General features: G+C 45.1%; 1 protein-coding gene across 10 annotated transcripts in view; it reads right to left on the reverse strand.

The window, feature by feature from the left end:
* PTPRU (protein tyrosine phosphatase receptor type U) overlaps window positions 1-19,392 on the reverse strand; it is a 375,331-nt gene that overhangs the window by 216,830 nt on the left and 139,109 nt on the right. For all 10 annotated transcript variants that reach the window (XM_081015389.1, XM_081015387.1, XM_081015391.1 and 7 more), the window contains exon 2: window positions 15,807-15,935. In XM_081015389.1, coding sequence (XP_080871515.1) covers window positions 15,807-15,935 — 129 coding nt within the window. The remainder of the gene's footprint in view (window positions 1-15,806; window positions 15,936-19,392) is intronic.

Consider the following 19,392-nt stretch of genomic DNA (forward strand, 5'->3'; position numbering starts at 1 on the left):
AAGACATGGGACAAGTTAGAACTGAGGTGCACTTCAAATGATGTGTTAGAACACATAATCTATGATGACACATAACCCACAGGATGGTTTCTTAAGCCGTACATCACCTCCCAGTGTAGTTGGGAATTTTGGGGTTTCCACAGGCCCCAGGAGGGGTCATGCCAATTCCATTTACTGCTTATGACTACTTTGCAATTATGCAATTTGTTCATGTTATTAGCCACCTTGAGCATGGTTTTGACTATGGAATGGCAGCATGCAGATAAAATAATGTATGTAAGTAAGTAAGTAAAAGGTCCTAGGTTCAATCTCCCGGTAGGGCAGCAATATGAGATCCCATCTTGGTTGGAGGATGGATGCTGACTAACAGATTGAGGCTGAATCCTGACAAGACAGAAGTATTGTTTTGGGGGACAGGAAGCAGGCAGGTGTGGAGGACTCCCTGGTCTTGAATGGGGTAACTGTGCCCCTGAAGGACCAGGTGCGCAGCCTGGGAGTCATTTTGGAGTCGCAGCTGTCCATGGAGGCATAGGTCAATTCTGTCTACCAGCTCCATCTGGTACGCAGGCAGAGACCCTACCTGCCTGCAGACTGTCTTGCCAGAGTGGTGCATGCTCTGGTTATCTCCCACTTGGACTACTGCAATGCGCTCTTTGAAGGTAACCCGGAAACTACAACTAATCCAGAATGCGGCAGCTAGACTGGTGTCTGGGAGCAGCCTCCAAGACCACATAACACCGGTCTTGAAAGACCTAATTGGCTCCCAGTACATTTCTGAGCACAATTCGAAGTGTTGGTGCTGACCTTTAAATCCCTAAAATGGCCTCAGTCCAGTAACCTGAAGGAGCGTCTCCACCCCCATCGTTCTGCCCGGACATAGAGGTCCAGCGCCGAGGGCCTTCTGGTGGTTCCCTCACTGTGTGAAGCCAAGTTACAGGGAACCAGGCAGAGGGCCTTCTCAGTAGTGGCACCCACCCTGTGGAACGCCCTCCCATCAGATGTCAAAGAGAACAACAACTACCAGACTTTTAGAAGACATCTGAAGGCAGCCCTGTTTAGGGAAGCTTTTAATGTTTGATGGACTACTGCATTTTAATATTTTGTTGGAAGCTGCCCAGAGTGGCTAGGGAAACCCAGCCAGATGGGTGGGGTATAAATAAATTATTATTATTATTGCTATTATTATTATTATTATTATTATTATTATTATTATTATCTAAGGAAGCTGCTGGTGGTCAGCCTCAGGGATACTGAGATGGCTCAGTATGCAGTAGCTTCCTGTGTTCTTACAGGAGTTTAAGGTGTGGTTCAGAGTGTGCCTGCCAGGACAATAAAACAGATAAAATAAAATAGCTCCCTACCACCACCTGGTAAGCTTACTAGGGGGCTGCCAGGGGGCTGGTACCATACTTGTCATCCTCTTTACGTGCATCTTTTGCATGCCATCCTGGCTGCCATCCAGGCTACATTGTGCTCATGCCAAAAATCCCAAAGCCAGCCCATGGATTGGGAGCTCTTTAATTGGCATTATTGGCATTGTGGAAGTATTGGAATGTGCTTCACACATGTCCAACATCTCATTTACATCAGACCTGAACCGGTCTGCTTACTTTTCCCTTCACTTCTCTGTTCCCTGTAAGAACTTTTGGCTTACAACACACATGGGTTGAGGGCTGAGGGGTTTCTTTCTCTACAAAGGCCTGCTTTATGTTCTGTGTATGAAAATGTAGCCTCTTATAAATCACCCCTTTAAAGTCAGGAGGGGAGACTGAGTGAGCAAGAGTTAAAGTCAGAAAGAGAAATTATCTTTATGAAGTGGAGAGAGAGAAGGAAACACAAACTGAACAGAACCTCCCTCTCCCCCTCACACCCTACCCTGTGAAAAAATAAAACAATATGTGAAAGGAAGCTGTGGGAATGATGGCTAGCAGCCAATCTCTGTTCAAATAAATTCAGTGCTCTCTGGAATTGGCAGATATCCAATAAAAACTCATTTTAATCTAAGACCACGAGTCTCCGATGCAAAGTGCTCCCGAGAGAGGCCACAGCAATGTGAAATATTATTCATCTACCTAATGACTGAGATAGACTGGAGAGGACTGATAAAGCTGCAGCAGTGGCCTCCAACCTTCCTTGTCCACTCTCAGCAAACAAACCAAGAGGTGGGAAATGAGGATAAACCCCAAAAGCAAACCACAGAAATCCATGGTCTCTCCAAGCGACGGAAAAGCTGGCTGCATGAAACTGATGGAGCATTTTGCCCAAGCGCTAACAAAACCCCAAGGATCTTCAATGACACAACACCCCAGGTTTTGTGTTTTGGTTTTCTTCCCCAGTGCTCAAAGTTTGAGAGGGGAAATGACAGTGACTTCCATGGCCTGGAATGGAATGCTCCTAAAATGCAGTCATTGCAGCTGAGCAAGACCACCAAGGAGGGGAGAGTCATAAGGAGAGGGATATTATGGCAAGCCAAAAACACTCACAGAAGGAAGAGATGGAAGGAGGTTTCACCCATGCGGTCTTAGATCAGCTTTATTTGAAAAGGTCTCCAAAATGGAACACAAAATGTGCATTGGCTACAATGGGCATCTGGTTGCTTTCCCAAAATATTTATTTCATTGTCTTTGTACAGGATACAAAAAGCACAGGTGAAGTCCAGGTGTGCCAGAGTTATTTGTGTAAACATCCACAGGCAATTAATCTTAAGGTAGAAGCATAGAAAGCTGCTCTATACTGAATCAAAGCATTGGTCTGTGCAGCTGAATATCATCCATGCTGACTAACAACAGATCTCTGACGTTTCAGACTGGTGATATTTCTGGTCAGGGAGCTGTTTGTTTGTTTGTTTAGTAAAAATTATACACCACTTGATTATATATATATATATATATATATATATATATATTAAGAACCTCAAAGTGGTTTCCAAAAAGATAAGGCAATAAAATCAATAAAACAATCTGAAGCTTGCTTTGGAAGGAGCTCTCCGTGGTCCTGACTATTTGGTGCTGAACCAGAAGCTTGTTACACCTAGATAGAATATTTACTTCTATGGGCTCCAGCTCAGAGCCAGAAATGGGCTAACGATAGAATTCCCATTCTCTTTTCAATTTCTAAGCACATTAACAAAACTAGGTTGTGTGGCCTTTTGTCTGGAATTCCAGTTTAAGCCAAAATCTGTAGTCATTTCAATCCAGACCTGTCTTTTAAAATTATTAGGAGGAGGAGTATTTATTTACTGGTTTCCAAGCCAAAGTGCCCTTTCCACCAGCTTACAGAGTTATTAAGATGCTAACACAGAGAAAATATGTTTAAGGTATTTTATGGCAATGATTCCAGTTGGCACTATCTCAAGATACTCACGCCTTGCATTATAAGCAGTGCTAGATATCATTGAGAAGGCAATATTTAGATCCTGCCAGCATCTCTTTAAGAAAGATTGGCCATTTTTTGCATGTGAAATTCAAATTCCTGTGGTGCTCCATAATTACTTTAAAACTCGGGTGGGGGGGGAGAGAAGAACCCAAAACAATTATCTTGTCAACAATTCAGATGGGGATAAACAGCTATTTTACAACAAGTTTGTGCTCTGTGTATATTTTGATTTCATGGACCAAAATGGAAGGTTGACCTTATTTGAAAAAATAAGGCCACTTGGGTTCTGTACTTTGGAGACCTGTGGTGGCTTCCTGAGAAATCACTGAGTGGTACACAGCAACCAGACGGGAGTCAGAGCTGAGAGTTGAAACTAGGAAGGAGAGCTCAAGGGCAGAGAACAAACTGATACCCAGAGCCAGCAAAAACCATTGTTTCAAAGACAAAGTCCCAGCCTAGACAGAAACCTAGACGTGGAGTTTCTGTGGAGGCGTTCACAAGTGAAGTTAGATTATCACTGGGCCTCTGACATGACACTTCTGAATGTCTGCAATCTCACATGTGTATTGAGGTTCATTTTATATTCATTTGGGACCCAGCTGGATAATAGATATGAATTCATATTTAATGCTCAATGATAAAATGCTGTGTTTTGCCAGGAAGCATCCGGATTTTAAGTTTATTCTGGTTTTACATAATTTATTTTTTAACTTGCATAACATATTTTATTTCATTTTAATCATTTTCATATTTGTTACCGGTAATAATCTCCTTTTTTTTTTTAAGGGGCAAGTTACGATCTGCCAAGGAAACTCGGCATTCTAAATTTGTTTGTGTTGTCATTTGTGTCCAGGCTAATGTCTGCATCTGCTATGCTGCCTTACACTTTCATAAATTCTGTTTTGTAATGGTCCAGTGACTAGAAATGAATGAATCTGAACCTATTGAATGCTTGGGGAGTTGCTTCCTGTTCCCCTGTTCTCGAGTAGACACAGCCACATGGGCGGCTGCTTTGCCAACGCATCCTTTGATGTAGCACAAGTCAGCTGACTTGCAGAAGCATCAGGTGGGCAGCCTCAGGAAGAAGCAGAGGAAGCACTGCTCTGCTGCTGGGCTGAGCTAGGAAGCAGGTGTTGTAACCAGTTCATCTCAACATTTTCAAGCACTTATGTTGCCCAAGGTTGGTAATTACCCAGCTTTGAGTGTGAAATCTGCCCCACTGGTAATGCTTGGATGCATTACAAATCAAGCATCCTTTTCACTGCAAGGGATTTGGCGTGTTTGTGGTGGGGAGGACACTGCCTTGTCTCTTAGAATATCTTTATTTGAATGATGTTGCTGGACTACAGCTCCCATCAGCTACAAAGCTACAATTCCTAGAATTGCCTGGGAAGAGGGGATAATTATTAATCTGCTCCAAAAATTGTAGCTCTGAGAGGTTAATCATAGAATCTTAAGAGTTGGAAGGGACCCCAAGGGTTATCTAGTCCAACCCCTTGCAATGAAGGAATTTGAGCTAAAGCATCCATGACAGATGACCATCCAACCTCTGCTTAAAAACCTCCAAGGACCAGCTCTCGTGGGAGTCTGTTCCACTGCCAAACAGCTCTTACTGTCAGAAAGTTTAGTCGGAATCTCCTTTCTTGCAACTTGAAGCCATTGGTTTGAGCCCTACCCACCAGAGAAGGAGAAAACAAGCATGCTCCCTCCTCCATGTGACGGCCCTTAAGATATCTGAAGATGGCTATCAGATCTCCTCTCAGTCTCCTCTTTTCCAGGGGCAAAACATACCCAGCTCCTTCAAGTGTTCCTCATAAGGCTTAGTTTCCAGACCCTTGATCATCTTGGTTGCCCTCCTCTGCACACCTTCCAACTTCTCAACAACCTTCTTAAATTGTGGTGCCCAGAACTGGACACAGTATTCCAAGTGTGGTCTGACTAAGGCAGAATAGAATGGTACTGTCAGGGGTTCAGGAGCAGAGGCAAGGGCAAGGGAGGAAACAGAGAGCGAGGGGGAGGAGGCAGAAGAAAAGATGAGTGATGACGACGACCCGAGATCTCCGAGTCTTTCCAGTGAATCAGAAGATTCACAGAAAGGAGCACCAGTGGCCAGGGCAAGGGGGGAGCCTAGGGGGACACCCCAGGAAGATAGAGCCAGAGGGGACTCAGAGGGGAGCAGTTGGAAATCAGGACCAGCGTCACCGCCAGAGAGCAGGGAAGAGGAAGGGCGCCAGGGATCAAGCGCTGGCAGCTCACAACAGGGGGGAGGGCACGAGTCAGGAGTGGCCACACCTCCATCGGGGAGCGAAGAAACGGTCAGACGGAAGGTGGAAGGTTGGGCGCGCGCGCCAAGTTCAAATGCACAGGAAGGTGGCGCAGTAGGCAGCCCGGAAAGGGAGCCAGGTCCTAAAGCCCGCCGAAAGGAGGGAGAAGAGTCAGGGGGGTCAGCGTCAGCGTCAGAGGAATCCCGGAAGGAAGAGACCTCGGGGGGCAGAGGGACCCAGAGAAGAACAGTCAGGCGGAAAAGGTGGAGCAGGGCTAGGATATTAAGTTGGTGTACAAGGGGCGGAGACTCAGACGGAGCTTCGCCGATCTAACCATTAGACGTAGGGTTGCACGCAGCAGCTTGAGAATGGAAACTGTAACTCAATAAAGACTTTTATTTAATGATCGCTGGCTAGCGTGATCCTCTGTGAGCTAGGATCTGGAAGCAACTCTGACAGGTACTATTACTTCCCTTGATCTGGACACTATACTTCTGTTGATGCAGCCTGGAATAGCATTACAGTGGTACCTCGGGTTAAGTACTTAATTCGTTCTGGAGGCCTGTTCTTAACCTGAAACTGTTCTTAACCTGAAGCACCACTTTAGCTAATGGGGCCTCCTGCTGCTGCACGGAGCACGATTTCTGTTCTTATCCTGAAGCAAAGTTCTTAACCCGAGGTACTATTTCTGGGTTAGCGGAGTCTGTAACCTGAAGCGTATGTAACCTGAAGTGTATGTAACCTGAAGCATATGTAACCCGAGTTACCACTGTACCACTTTTCTTGTGAAGGATCCTATTCAGAATAAGGGAATTTCCCTAAAAAAAATGGAAAAGTTGACAGCTATGAGCATTAGCTACCCTCCCAGTTTGGTGTTATCTGCAAATTTGATGAGCATCCCCTCAATTCTTTCATCCAAGTCATTTATAAAAATGTTCAACTAAAACAGGCCCAGGACAGAACCCTGCAGCACCCACTTGTCACTTTTTAACAGGATGACGAGGAACCATTAATGAGTACTCTTTGGGTTTGGTCAGTCAATCATCTACACCCACCTTAACAGTTGTCAGCATCGCCCTAGAGCCAGTGCACCAACTGGACTCTTGCACCTCAACCCCGACTGGGCTAGGCGAGCTGGGTAGCACCGCCAGAGACCTCCTTTTCCCACAGGAACAGGTCACAGTGCTGTGGACTCACAGCTTAGAGCTGAGAGCACCGGATTCACTGTCTCAATAATACAGTCGTTGCGCAGCAGAGTTTTGCAGAGTCTTGCAGAGTATAAACCACTCGGAGAGCAGCTCTGTAAAATATCTTCCTTTTATTCTATAACTACAACTATGATACAAAGCTATATACAGAGCTGAATATTCTAAGCATAAATCAATGCTACACTGAGAGTCTGCAGCTGCTCTTAGCAGCAATCTTATCTCTAGGATCTCTAACACTCTCACTCTCTCCGATACACTGACTGACTGACTCTCTCTCACACACACACTGATATGTTGCTGGGCAGAATAAGTATATAGGCAGGACACGCCTCCTGCTCTCTGTGGAGAGTCAGCAGAGACCATCAGGAGATGATCAGGAGATTCTTGGGTATGGGAGGGGTGAAATCTCCTCATCCTCCCCCATTTCATCCGACCATTTCAAGAATCTTTAACATAACTGCAATTTGCACACACACTCCAAAAGTTGTTCTCTGCTTACAACCTTGGTTTACATATTTGCAGGTATCTCTTTTCCCGGCATATAACACACTTTTACAATACCATTGAATAAGCAGCTTCTGGAAAAATCTTCATACACATTTCTTCCTCTCAAATGCAAATTGACATTTCTAATTAGGCAGATTTGAACAAACCACTTTGCAGAACTCAAATACACGCTTTCCTTCAAATATCAGGTAAGGAAATAAATAAAGCGTTTTGTGCTACTACTCTCAGCACACTTCATGCTAGGTTTGAAAACCCCACCAGAGTTGCTCGTGACCGCAGTCTTTGCAAACTCTTCAGAAAACCTTTTCGGTGGTACACCCTTGGTTGTTCTCTCGGACCTGCGCAGAACTCTTTGATCCTCTTGTTCTGGTGCTTCCTCCTCTTTGGGAGAATGGGGAGCTAAAGTATATGAAGCTGCTAAGTCTGAGTCAGCGTCAGACTCACCTGAGGCTTTTGGGCTCTGATAATCTGTGCCATCATCTGGAACTACATTGGCATCAGGATTATCATCACCAATAACACTTGCCTCCCTCTTAACTTTCTTTGCCCCTTTTGCACCATCATCACAAATGGGATGGCACTGAAAAACGCCAACTTTGTCCCATTGTGGATTGTCATCAATACTCCTGGTCAACCTTATGGTTTTCGTGTCTGTGATCAGAACACGATAAGACCCTTTCTCATATCCTAGGAAAATACCATGTTCTCCACGCTTGCTCAGTTTGTCACCCTGCGAGGTGTGCACCCAAACCTCCGAACCAAAAATTTTAAAATGCTTTACACATGGCTTTCTTCCGTGAAGCATCTCATATGGGGTGCAATTTACACTAGACTGGTATCTCCTGTTATACACATGACAGAAAAACGAAAGAGCTTCAGCCCAAAAAGGATTGGGCAGCCCTGAATCATGTAACAGTGTTCTGATTCCTTGCTGCAGGGTCTGGTTTACTCTCTCACATAAACCATTCTGCCAGGGTGATCTGGGCGTGGCCGTCCTATGCTCAATGCCCTGTACAGAAAGAAAACTCTCAAACGCTTCTGAACAAAACTCTCCACCCCTGTCTGTGAAAAGACAACGTACATTCTCATTATGTACATTTCTGAGCCATTTACAAAACTGGCGAAACTTGGTAAAGGCTTCAGACTTTTTCTGCAGCATATAGACCCAAACATATTTCGAATAGGAGTCTATCAGAACCATGAAAAACCTTGAATTGCCTCTAGAGAGCGCTAGAGGCCCCACTAAGTCTGCATGAATGACTTCATATGGTTTTTTGGCCTCTCTCCCAGACTCTGTACCTTTGGGAGCTTGCCGTGCCTTACTCTCAGCACAAGAAACACATTTCATGTGGTAGGGACATTCTTTCAACTTCATACCCTGAACCATATCAGGCATTTTTGCCACAGCCTGGAAATTCAAATGACCATAAATACGGTGGTAATAATGAATACATTGGTCATGCAACTTCTCATTCTTATCAACAGATAAATTGCAACACTCTTTCTCAGTTGCTTCTGCAGTGCCTGTACCTGAAACAAAAGGCAATTGGTACAATCCATTTACACATTTTGCATACAGAATGAGCTTGCCATCTCTAAGAATTTCACAGCGAGATTTAGCAAACACCACCTTAAACCCTTGACGATCAAGCTGGGAAACACTCAACAAATTGTCCTGAATACCAGGCGCATACAGGACATTCTTAATAGTTGCATTCAGGCTCTTTAAGAACACAGTTCCCTGAGCCACACTCGTGAGAACTGTCTCATCTGCTTGATGAATTTCTTTCTCTTGCTTCTCAAGCTGAACAAAGAGATCCTTATCTTTGGCCACGTGGTTTGAACAGCCAGAGTTGACCACGAAGAAACTCCGCCCACGTTGACTGGAACAGCGAGAGATCAAGGCCTTTGAAGTAGCAGGTGCATGGGGATTTCGTCCTCCTCCCCCTCTGCCTCTGAAGTTTCCCTTCTTCTTTGAAGACTTCTTACACTGGAAACTCAAATGGCCTTGTGCTCCACACGAAAAGCACCGCTTCAATTTCAAAGCTTTAACAGCAGCAGTTTCACTTTCACTTTCCCCTGCTGAAGACTCAGGCACATTTTCAAGCATATTTTTAACAGCACAGTCCCGGCTTTCTCTAACAGCCTGTCTGCGATCCCACTCATTCAGAAGCACGCTAGACACATAATCTTCTGTTAGCCGGTCAGAAGGCATTGTGGATATCTGGGCAGCTACTCCATCATAAGACTCATCTAGGCTATTGATCATTAGCATTGCAAACACAGCCTCTGAAATAGCCAGGTCTCGCTGAACAAGGTCCTGTCTGAGACGCTTTAATTGAGATAGATGGCTAGGCAAATCACCACCTTTCTCCAACTGCAGCCTGCACAGCTTCTTAAAGAAAATCACACTGGAACCAGCATTTTGTCTAAGATGCATATCTCTCAACTTATGCCAAACAGCTTGTGCAGTCTCTTGACCCTCTAAGTTCACCAGCAAGTGGTCTGAAACACTCAAAATAATTGTCCCTCGGGCTTTCATATCTGCAGCATGCCACTCAGCCCAATCATCATCATCCTTATCTGGAGGGTCATCTTCTATCGTGTGAAATAGCTTTTCCCTCTGTAAAAGCGCTTTCATCTTTACTTGCCAAACTGCATAGGTTTCAGGCGTGAGGAGAGGAAAGGACAGAGCCATCTGGCCAGAATGTGCACAGGCCATGTCTGCTATTACTTAGAGCAAGACACTTCCCTCGTGCAACACAGATAAAGCCTTGACTCCCTCAGCCACTCTCTCTCCCACTCAGAGCGCAATTAACAGGCAAACAGGGATGCTATCTTCTTCCTTTGGCAGTCAGCAACATACCTCCATAAATCAAGCAGCAGCAAGAGCAACAGCGGCAGCTTGAACACTGCTCCAAAACAGCTCTGCTTCTGGGCACCGCAAATCAGTCCAGCATGCAGCGTCCGTTCCACCGTCCGGCAATCAGCAACAGAAACCTCTGGCGACTGGGACGCCTGGGACGCCTGGGATGACTGGAACAACGCCAGGTCAGACGACTGGAACAACGACTGGGCCCATAACCGATGTCAGCATCGCCCTAGAGCCAGTGCACCAACTGGACTCTTGCACCTCAACCCCGACTGGGCTAGGCGAGCTGGGTAGCACCGCCAGAGACCTCCTTTTCCCACAGGAACAGGTCACAGTGCTGTGGACTCACAGCTTAGAGCTGAGAGCACCGGATTCACTGTCTCAATAATACAGTCGTTGCGCAGCAGAGTTTTGCAGAGTCTTGCAGAGTATAAACCACTCGGAGAGCAGCTCTGTAAAATATCTTCCTTTTATTCTATAACTACAACTATGATACAAAGCTATATACAGAGCTGAATATTCTAAGCATAAATCAATGCTACACTGAGAGTCTGCAGCTGCTCTTAGCAGCAATCTTATCTCTAGGATCTCTAACACTCTCACTCTCTCCGATACACTGACTGACTGACTCTCTCTCACACACACACTGATATGTTGCTGGGCAGAATAAGTATATAGGCAGGACACGCCTCCTGCTCTCTGTGGAGAGTCAGCAGAGACCATCAGGAGATGATCATCAGGAGATTCTTGGGTATGGGAGGGGTGAAATCTCGTTCAACCCACATTTTACCAGCTTCCTCACAAGAATATCATGGGAATATAATGATGTTGCTGGACTACAGCTCCCAAAATTCTGCCATGACTGTTTGAAATGGTATGTAACTTTAAATGCATGGCTCAGATGGGACCTCTGTTATAGAATGCCCTCTCTGGAGAAACTCGTTTATCATAGATGGACTGTATATTTTTACTGTTGCTGGGTGCTTTTTCTATGATGTTTTACACTGTTACCAGAAAATAAATAAATACTAGGCTGATTCTTACTTTAATCCAGCAATTAATATTCTCTTTTGGTTGTTTTCTGAATATTGCTGTTTTAATGTAAGCTGCCCAGAGAGTAGTGATACTGAGTGACATATCAAGGCTGTTATTAAATAAAGTAATGTTCAAGCAGCCTTGCCAGTGCGAGCGTTATGCTTTGAAGGGGGGTTGGGCAAAATTGCCTGGAGGAGGCCTCCCTGAATAGCCTCACCGCCTCCTCATCACTGCAGCTGATACCCATTCACTTACCCTGTCTCTCTGTACCCTAGCCACACTGCCACCTATCTTATTGGACTGGGGTTTTCACCATCATGGGAAGCAGTAATCATTACCAGAGCTTCATCTGGGTCAGAGGCAAGGCAAGGCAAATCAGCACCTTGGAGACCTCCCAGTGAACCCTGCTGGCTGAAATAGGGAGGAAAGGGACATAAGAAGCCAATGGCCTCTCTGGTCCAGCATCCTATTCTCACAGGGGGCAATCAGATGCCCACAAGCAGCACCTAAGCACAGGACCCCTCTGACGGTTTCAAGCAATTCAAAAGCAGTATCTCTGACTGACTAGATCAGGGACTAGACTCATATGAGGGCTTAAGAATGCTGGCAGTGGGGCTCAGTTCAAGTGGTTCCATGCCCTAGGGAGATCTGTAGTTCATCTTTAAAGGGCTTGTAGGCTATTGTGCAGTTTCATGCTTCCATGTGGTTGTGGAACAAGAAAAGCCACAGGAAAGTCCTCTTCAAACCGACAGGAAAGTCACAACCTTAGGCCAAAACAGGGTAGAAGCTACAGCCAAGGACTCCCTCTTGACTGGGGTGACTGAGGCATCATCTTTGAAGGTGACCCGGAAACTGCAATTAATCCAGAATGCGTCAGCTAGACTGGTGACTGGGAGTGGCCACTGGAACCATATAGCACCGGTCCTGAGAGATCTGCATTGGCTCCCAGTACGTTTCCGAGCACAATTCAAAGTGTTGGTGCTGACCTTTAAAGCCCTAAACGGCCTCGGTCCTGTATACCTGAAGGAGCGTCTCCACACCCATTGTTCCACCCAGACACTGAGACCCAGCACCAAGGGTCTTCTGGCAGTTCCCTCATTGTGAGAAGTGAGGTTACAGGGAACCAGACAGAGGGCCTTCTTGGTAGTGGCACCCGCCCTGTGGAACACCCTCCCATCAGATGTCAAGGAAATAGCTATCCTATTTTTAAAAGACATCTGAAGGCAGCCCTGTTTAGAGAAGTTTTTAATATTTAATGCTGCATTGTTTTTAACATTTGATTGGGAGCCTCCCAGAGTGACTGGGGAAACTCAGCCAGATGGGTGGGGTATAAATAATAAGTTGTTGTTGTTGTTGTTGTTGTTGTTGTTATCTGAATCAAGAGTGCTCCACGGGCCAACACAGGGACCCTAAGGCAAAGGACATGACACCATCCAAAAGGAGAGGCCAAGACGAGCAGAGGCTGCTCTTCCTTCTATTTGCCCCTGTTGCTGCTCACTCACTTGGAGAGGGGCAGGTTCACAGGCTACAACCCTGAATCGTTGCAGCAGCAGAGCGGGAAGGCTGTCACTGGGCTCCCTGCAGGGGTATAGGCCTCAGCTGTTGCCCAACAATGCCAACTCGGATGCCAACACTGCAAGTCCATTTAGAGAATGGTAGAAAAGTTGTGTGTGTGTGTGTGTGTGTGTGTGTGTGTCCCGCCCCCATGCAAGAGTTTTCCAGTGATGCTCTTAATGGCCGAGCCAATTCCAAATTAATCTTGGGAGGGAAGCCACCCATGGCTAATCAGAAGCAAGAAAATTCTGCAATGCGGACTTTCCGTAAAATGCAGATTGGTGACATCACCCACTTGTTGTCATTTATGTATCGCCTAATACCGCTTCTTCAGTGAAAGCAAAACCTTTGTATCTAGACAGGCACTTAGCAGCTATGGATGAGCAGAAGTTTCTGTAAATGGCACATTTAGCATGGTCTGAACCCCCCAGATAAAAGGCAGGTTAAAAGCCTTCTATAGTGATAAAGGTATATCACTGGAGATGCAATTTATCATCCTCGGCTGTCCTTGGTTCCATTTCTTGGGTCAGATGTCTTATCTCATGAAAATAATGGAGAAAGTATAAGGCTGCTGGATTTACAGCTATGGAAACCATCCATCGCACAATGACTGGAGCCCCTTTGCTGAAAATTACTCATTTGCTTACTTTGGACTGTCATTATGCTTTCCCCCACAATAGCTCGTGAGTGCCAAATCCACATGACAATGGCAGTGAGCACAGTGTACTCAACATTTCCGTTGTGTTATTTAGTGTGCTATTCCACTATGCTGATATATGCTTTCGTTAACCCTCAAGACTGATGGCTAGCACACTCTCTACATGGGACCACTCCTGAAGATAAATCGGTGCAGAAAGCAGCTCACCATTTCCTTATAGATCTTGGGAGATGGGAGCACACACATAAGAAGCACAGAATTTTTGAGTAGGAAAGTCCCTTATAGGTCATCCAGTCCAACCCTCGACTCAATGCAAGAAACTCAGTCTGGCTTATGTCAGCTGTTCTGGGCTGTCAGGTATGCTTTCGGGCCCAATTCAAGTGGATGGAGTGAGGGATGAAAGCAGCATATAAAGACTATTAATAAATAAGCAACATTCAAGCAACAGTGCCAGGGTCGGAAAATAAAATAACAATGAAGACAAACCATTGCAACAATAAACTGCAGATTGTTTCTCACTGAGACACAAGTAATTATTCAATATTAGAGAAGAGAGTTAAGTTCACACATACTATTCAAATTTAACACAGTATTACACAATCCATAAGTTCTTCAAGACTTTCAGCACGGGTTTCGAATTTTCTGTTTTTTCTGTATACATTACGAAACTTCATCAGTTGTAAGAACCTGAGAATATAAGGAAAGCCTGCCAGATCAGCCCAACAACCGATCCAGTCCAGCATCCCATTCTCACACTGGCCAACCAGATACACATGGGAAACCTGCAAACAGGACTTGGGCACAATAGCACATTCTCCCCTCCTATGGTTTCCAGCAACTGGTTTTCTGAATCATTACTACCTCCAGCTGTGGAGGCAGATCATAACCATCATGGCTACTCACCATCAATAGCCCATCACCTCCATGAATTTGCCTAATCCTCTCTTAAAGACATCTAGGTTGGTGGCGTTAACTGCCTCTTGTGGAAGTGAGTTTCATAGTCTACCTATGTGCTGCATTAAGTCTGCTGTGAATACATAATTCTTCTTTTGGCCTTTACTCATGTGAGGTTGTTGGATTAGATTCTCTGTGAAGACCATTTCCCATATTTTACTGTACAATTTCAATAGAGAGATGCCTTGCAAATCATTTGAAAAACTAGCTACAGATGTCCATGCTGCAATTAATGGTCAGGACTTATATGACCAAAGGAGCATCACCACCAAAAATAAGCCTGTCCATCCCTTAAGTCTGGCTGAACAGATTCACTTAAAGATCCCACTTCTGTCTAAGTCCCTGTAGAACTTCTTAAAATGTAGACAAGAAAAGTAGACCACGTTAGGCTAGATGAACAAATAATCTGACCCAGCCACAATATATGACAACATCCTTTGCTCCTTATGCAGAAGACTACAAAGGTTATTCTCCAAATACAGCCATTATGGAATAGAACAAGGCATTTCATGTAGAGAAGAAACTAATTGCTAGCTGGGGAGAATAATTGCTTGGTGTGATGTTAAAATACCCAACTGTGTAAAGGTCAAATCCTGATGACCATTAAGTCACTTCCAGAGCAGCTCTGCTTTTTAAGACACGGTTTCCATCCAACTCCAGAAATTACCTGCATTGTCATTCCTAGATGTATGACCTTGGTGTTTTTCAAACCTTAATGCATGTATTGTTGGAACTATCTAAGCTTACCAAGCAATCCATGGAGCTTTGCACATGACTGCCAAGTCCTCTTCATTATTCATCACCAATCTCTCATATCTTTACATCATCTGCAAACTTTAATGCAGCAGCAAATTGCTCCAGATGCTTGTCAAAAACTATATATGTATATTAGAATAGAGCATAAGACCTGTTCCTTCTAACCAGGTTATGATTCAGTCTTCCCCACCCCGGTGCCCTTCAGATATTTTGGAAAACAACTGCCAACATAGTCTGACTCAGAAAAAGGCATCTTCCTATGTGTTTGTTTGCTGTGATAGACCTATTCATACTCATTGGAGAATCCCTTGACCTTACTTTGTAAAATAATACTTTCCCTCTTCTTCCCTTGGTATTCAGGTGTGTATGTGTATATACATTTCATTGTTTTTTATATTTTCTTTTGAAAGCCACCCAGAGTAGCTGGGGCGACCCAGTCAGATAGGCTGGGTATAAGTAATGCTGTTGTTGTTGTTGTTGTTGTTGTTGTTGTTGTTGTTGTTGTTAACACATACACATTTAGTTGGTCAACTGAACAAATGGACTATGGTTCATGAAAGCTGGTGCTAAATGCATTTCTTAGTCTACAAAATGCCACAAGACTCTTTCTTGTTCCAACTCACCATGAGGAAGATCAGATGTCAGGTGGGGCATGAGGTAGCTCCGGGTCAGCTGCCAATCAAAGTCATCCTCAACACCTTGGCTATACTCACACTGGTTTAAGTCCCCGTCTTCTTCAAAAGTACAGCCAGCTGTGGGATAGAGACAAAAAGAAACATTGGGATGAAGGACAGCATATTTTTCCCAGAAAGAGAGACACAAAACAAATCTTAAGAGGACACAGAAAACATCAGAGAAAGCACACAAAGGACACAATCGATAGGTATTTCCACCGTTGAAATCCATCCTGCCTTACAGCTCTCGTTTCAAAGAGCTGAAGGAGAACTTGTAGGTCATCTAGCTCAAATGCAGGAAATCCAGATTTAGAGCACCGCCAACAGATGGCTGCCCAATCTCCACCTGAGATCTACTGCTGGAAGCTGTGTGGCTCTGAATACCGGTTGTAAGGAACTACAAATGGGAAAAGTGTTGTTGCCCACACTCCCAGCTTGTGGGCTTCCTAAAGGCATCTGGGTTGCCACTGTGAAAACAGGATGCAGGACTAAATGGGCCTTTGGCCTGATCCAGCAAGCCCCTTACGTTCTGATGTGGGGAACTGTTGCCTTTACATGGGGAGGTGGCAGTGGCAGTGGAGAGTGTCAGAGCCATCAGCATGCAAGTTAAGGGCATCTCAGTGTGATGCCAGCGCTTCATAATTATTTCCTTGCATGGCTCATCCCAACTTCTTTTATCACTTCAATTAGCAAAGCCACCTCACCTGTCACCACTGACAGAACAGAAAATAACAACTTGGACAAAAAAAGTATTTGCAAACGCTCTCCTTGCTCTCCCACCCCGTTTCCCCAAATTTAAGTTTCCCCTGCTAGTATGAAACTTGTAAAAAACCCAGGAGTCCCATCAGGTTCTAGATTCATCAAAATATTTAAAAGCAAAAAAGGATTCAGCAAGGCTAAACACTGATTAAAGGGGTGGGTGTTGTAAGGCCACAAGATGTGGGGTGGGGGGATCCAGGGGAGAGTAAAATACCGGTAGTCTATATCTGGCACATATATAATGCAAATTGTTTGGACTGCTATATAAAGGACACTTGCTATGGAATAAGTCCCACTGAACATAGTAGCCCGGCTCCCCCATAACACTAGGTCAAAGCATGGTTAGGTATAAACCACAAGCTGCAGAAAATGTTTGTTCTCAGGCATTACCTACATAGTACATTTAAAGCACCATTGTGCCGCTGTAACAGTCATGGCTTTCCCCAGAGAGTCCTGGGAACTGCCATTGTTTTAACGGTGCAGGGAGTCTTTAGGACAGGCATAGGCAAACTTGGCCCTCCAGATGTTTTGGGACTACAACTCCCACCATCCCTAGCTAACAGGATCAGTGGTCAGGGATGATGGGAGTTGTAGTCCCAAAACATCTGAAGGGCCGAGTTTGCCTATTGCCTGCTTTAGGAGATTCCCATTCCCCTCACAGAGCTCTGTGAGAGAAACAGTGGTCTCCTAACAACTCTCAGCACTTTAACACACTACAACAGATCCCAGGATTCTTTGGGGCAAGCTATTTCTGCTTAAAGGGAAATGGCACTGCTTCATAGTGTGGATGCGGCCTTAGGTTACCTCTTGTAGCATGTCCAGGGGTGAGAAATCACAAGGCCAGGTTCAGACATAAAGCTAGCTCAAAACACAGCTTAGATCCAGACAGCACAGCAGCAGGCTGGCCAGGGGAAGAGCAAAGAAGTGAATATTTTTTGCTGTGAATACCTGCCTGCTAACTCATACATGCTTAGCCATGCTTTGGCTAATCACTGCATGCAAATGGAACTAGCAGGACTTAAGTTTGCACAGAGGACTGTGCAGTTCTCTACTTCTGCCAGCCTGATACACTTTTTGCTACATCACTATGCGGCAATGCTACCTCAACCACTTTGTAATTGGATGGTTTTGCATCATGCAAAGCAGCAACTGATATTAGCAGGCAGGCATTGTTGTTTTGAAGCACATTTCCCTTCCCTGTCCCAACTGATAGCCCACACCTATCAACATGCTAGCCAGCTACTGAAATCCATGCATGTTGACTGGTCTCACTTCTTCTAGGATCATTTCAATGGTGCTCCATCTGGAGAATTTTACAGGACAGGACGACATTTAATGGGCTGAAAGCACCAACCACCCAAAGGTCTTGTTAAATGGGATACAGAGCCTTTAATGGATGAAGGTAGGGCTGACAGATGTCTCATATTTTAGGGGACTGTATTTTATTCCAGAATGTGTCATCTCTACAGAACCTTACAGACTGCCTTCCTGATTCTCACCTCCCCAATCTCGGCCCCAGGCTGCTCAGCCAACACAGACGAGATGGCTTATTTGAGAGCATCTTTTTGATCTGACTCACCTAGAGAGCTGGACCAAACCCAAAACAAAATGAGCAAAGAGCAGACAATGTTGCTGCATTCTAGCACTTTGCTGAAATGAGGCTCGGGGCCCACTACTAAGCATCGATGCAGAGCTTTAAATTTGCAATGAGCTTGAGAGTTTGAGAATGTGTGCTTATCCCTCTGCATGGAAGCCTAATGTTATCTCCGCACCCCCCTCCCAGAGGTTATGGTGGTCATTTTATAATGCCATTTCAGTAAATCAGCGCATGTTTTGAGAGGGTGTGTGCATGAACCCTATCTGTGTGCGCACTGCATATCTGGGAGCTCTCAAATTCAAATTGGAGGAAGGAGGTGCTAAAAGGCGTGGCAATGGCCACCAGCTTTCAAATAGAGCATACAATTGCATGGAGGCTGTCTATCAATGGCTACTAGACCTAGGAAGCTGCCTTTAGTCTATCTGCTCCATGCGCCCTGCAGATTTTTATTGTTGGGCTACAGCTCACATCAGACCCTCCCACTGTGGTCAACAATCAGGTAAGGTGGCAGCTGTAGCCCAACTGGAGGATAGCAGGTTGGGGAAGACTGATCTACTCTGACTGGCTGTGACTCTCAAGGATCTCTGACATAGGTAATTGCTGTTTGGCTTTTCATAGAAAATGTAAAGCATAAAATCAGAAAAGATCTCCCATACCATGAGGTGCTGCTGAGTGCTGCTCACTGCAATGGGAAGCTTCCTCGCAAGAGCATTTTTTAATGCATTTAAGAACATTACCAATAAAGAAATGACAGCAACTTTTTTTAAGGAGGGGGATAATGCCTGTAGCAATCTGCAAGGTGGAAGGTTTTATGGCTCATCCTCAGCCTTGCAGAATAAAGTCATTCCCAAATCCATCAAAGCCCTCTTCCCACAAGCTGTTGGAGTTCAGCAGCCGGGCTATGCTGTTGCATGCAGTGATCATATTGTGTACACACACACACACACACACACACACACACCATCTTCTATTGCCTAAGACCTCAGGCTGCCAAGCCTTGAAGGCTCTGGGGTTCGACGTAAGTGTGTCTGTCTGTGTGTGTGTGTGTGTGTGTGTGTGTGTGTAGCCTGTTAACTGGCACAGCCCAGCTTGTTGAGTGCTGACCTATTGTTCCATTAAAGCCACAGATTACAAGCAGGGCAGTGCTTCAGCAATAATTAATGCTGGCCCCCTGAGCCA

Source organism: Podarcis pityusensis (assembly GCF_964106645.2).
Source record: "Podarcis pityusensis genome assembly, chromosome: 8".
In the NCBI taxonomy this organism is placed as follows: domain Eukaryota; kingdom Metazoa; phylum Chordata; class Lepidosauria; order Squamata; family Lacertidae; genus Podarcis; species Podarcis pityusensis.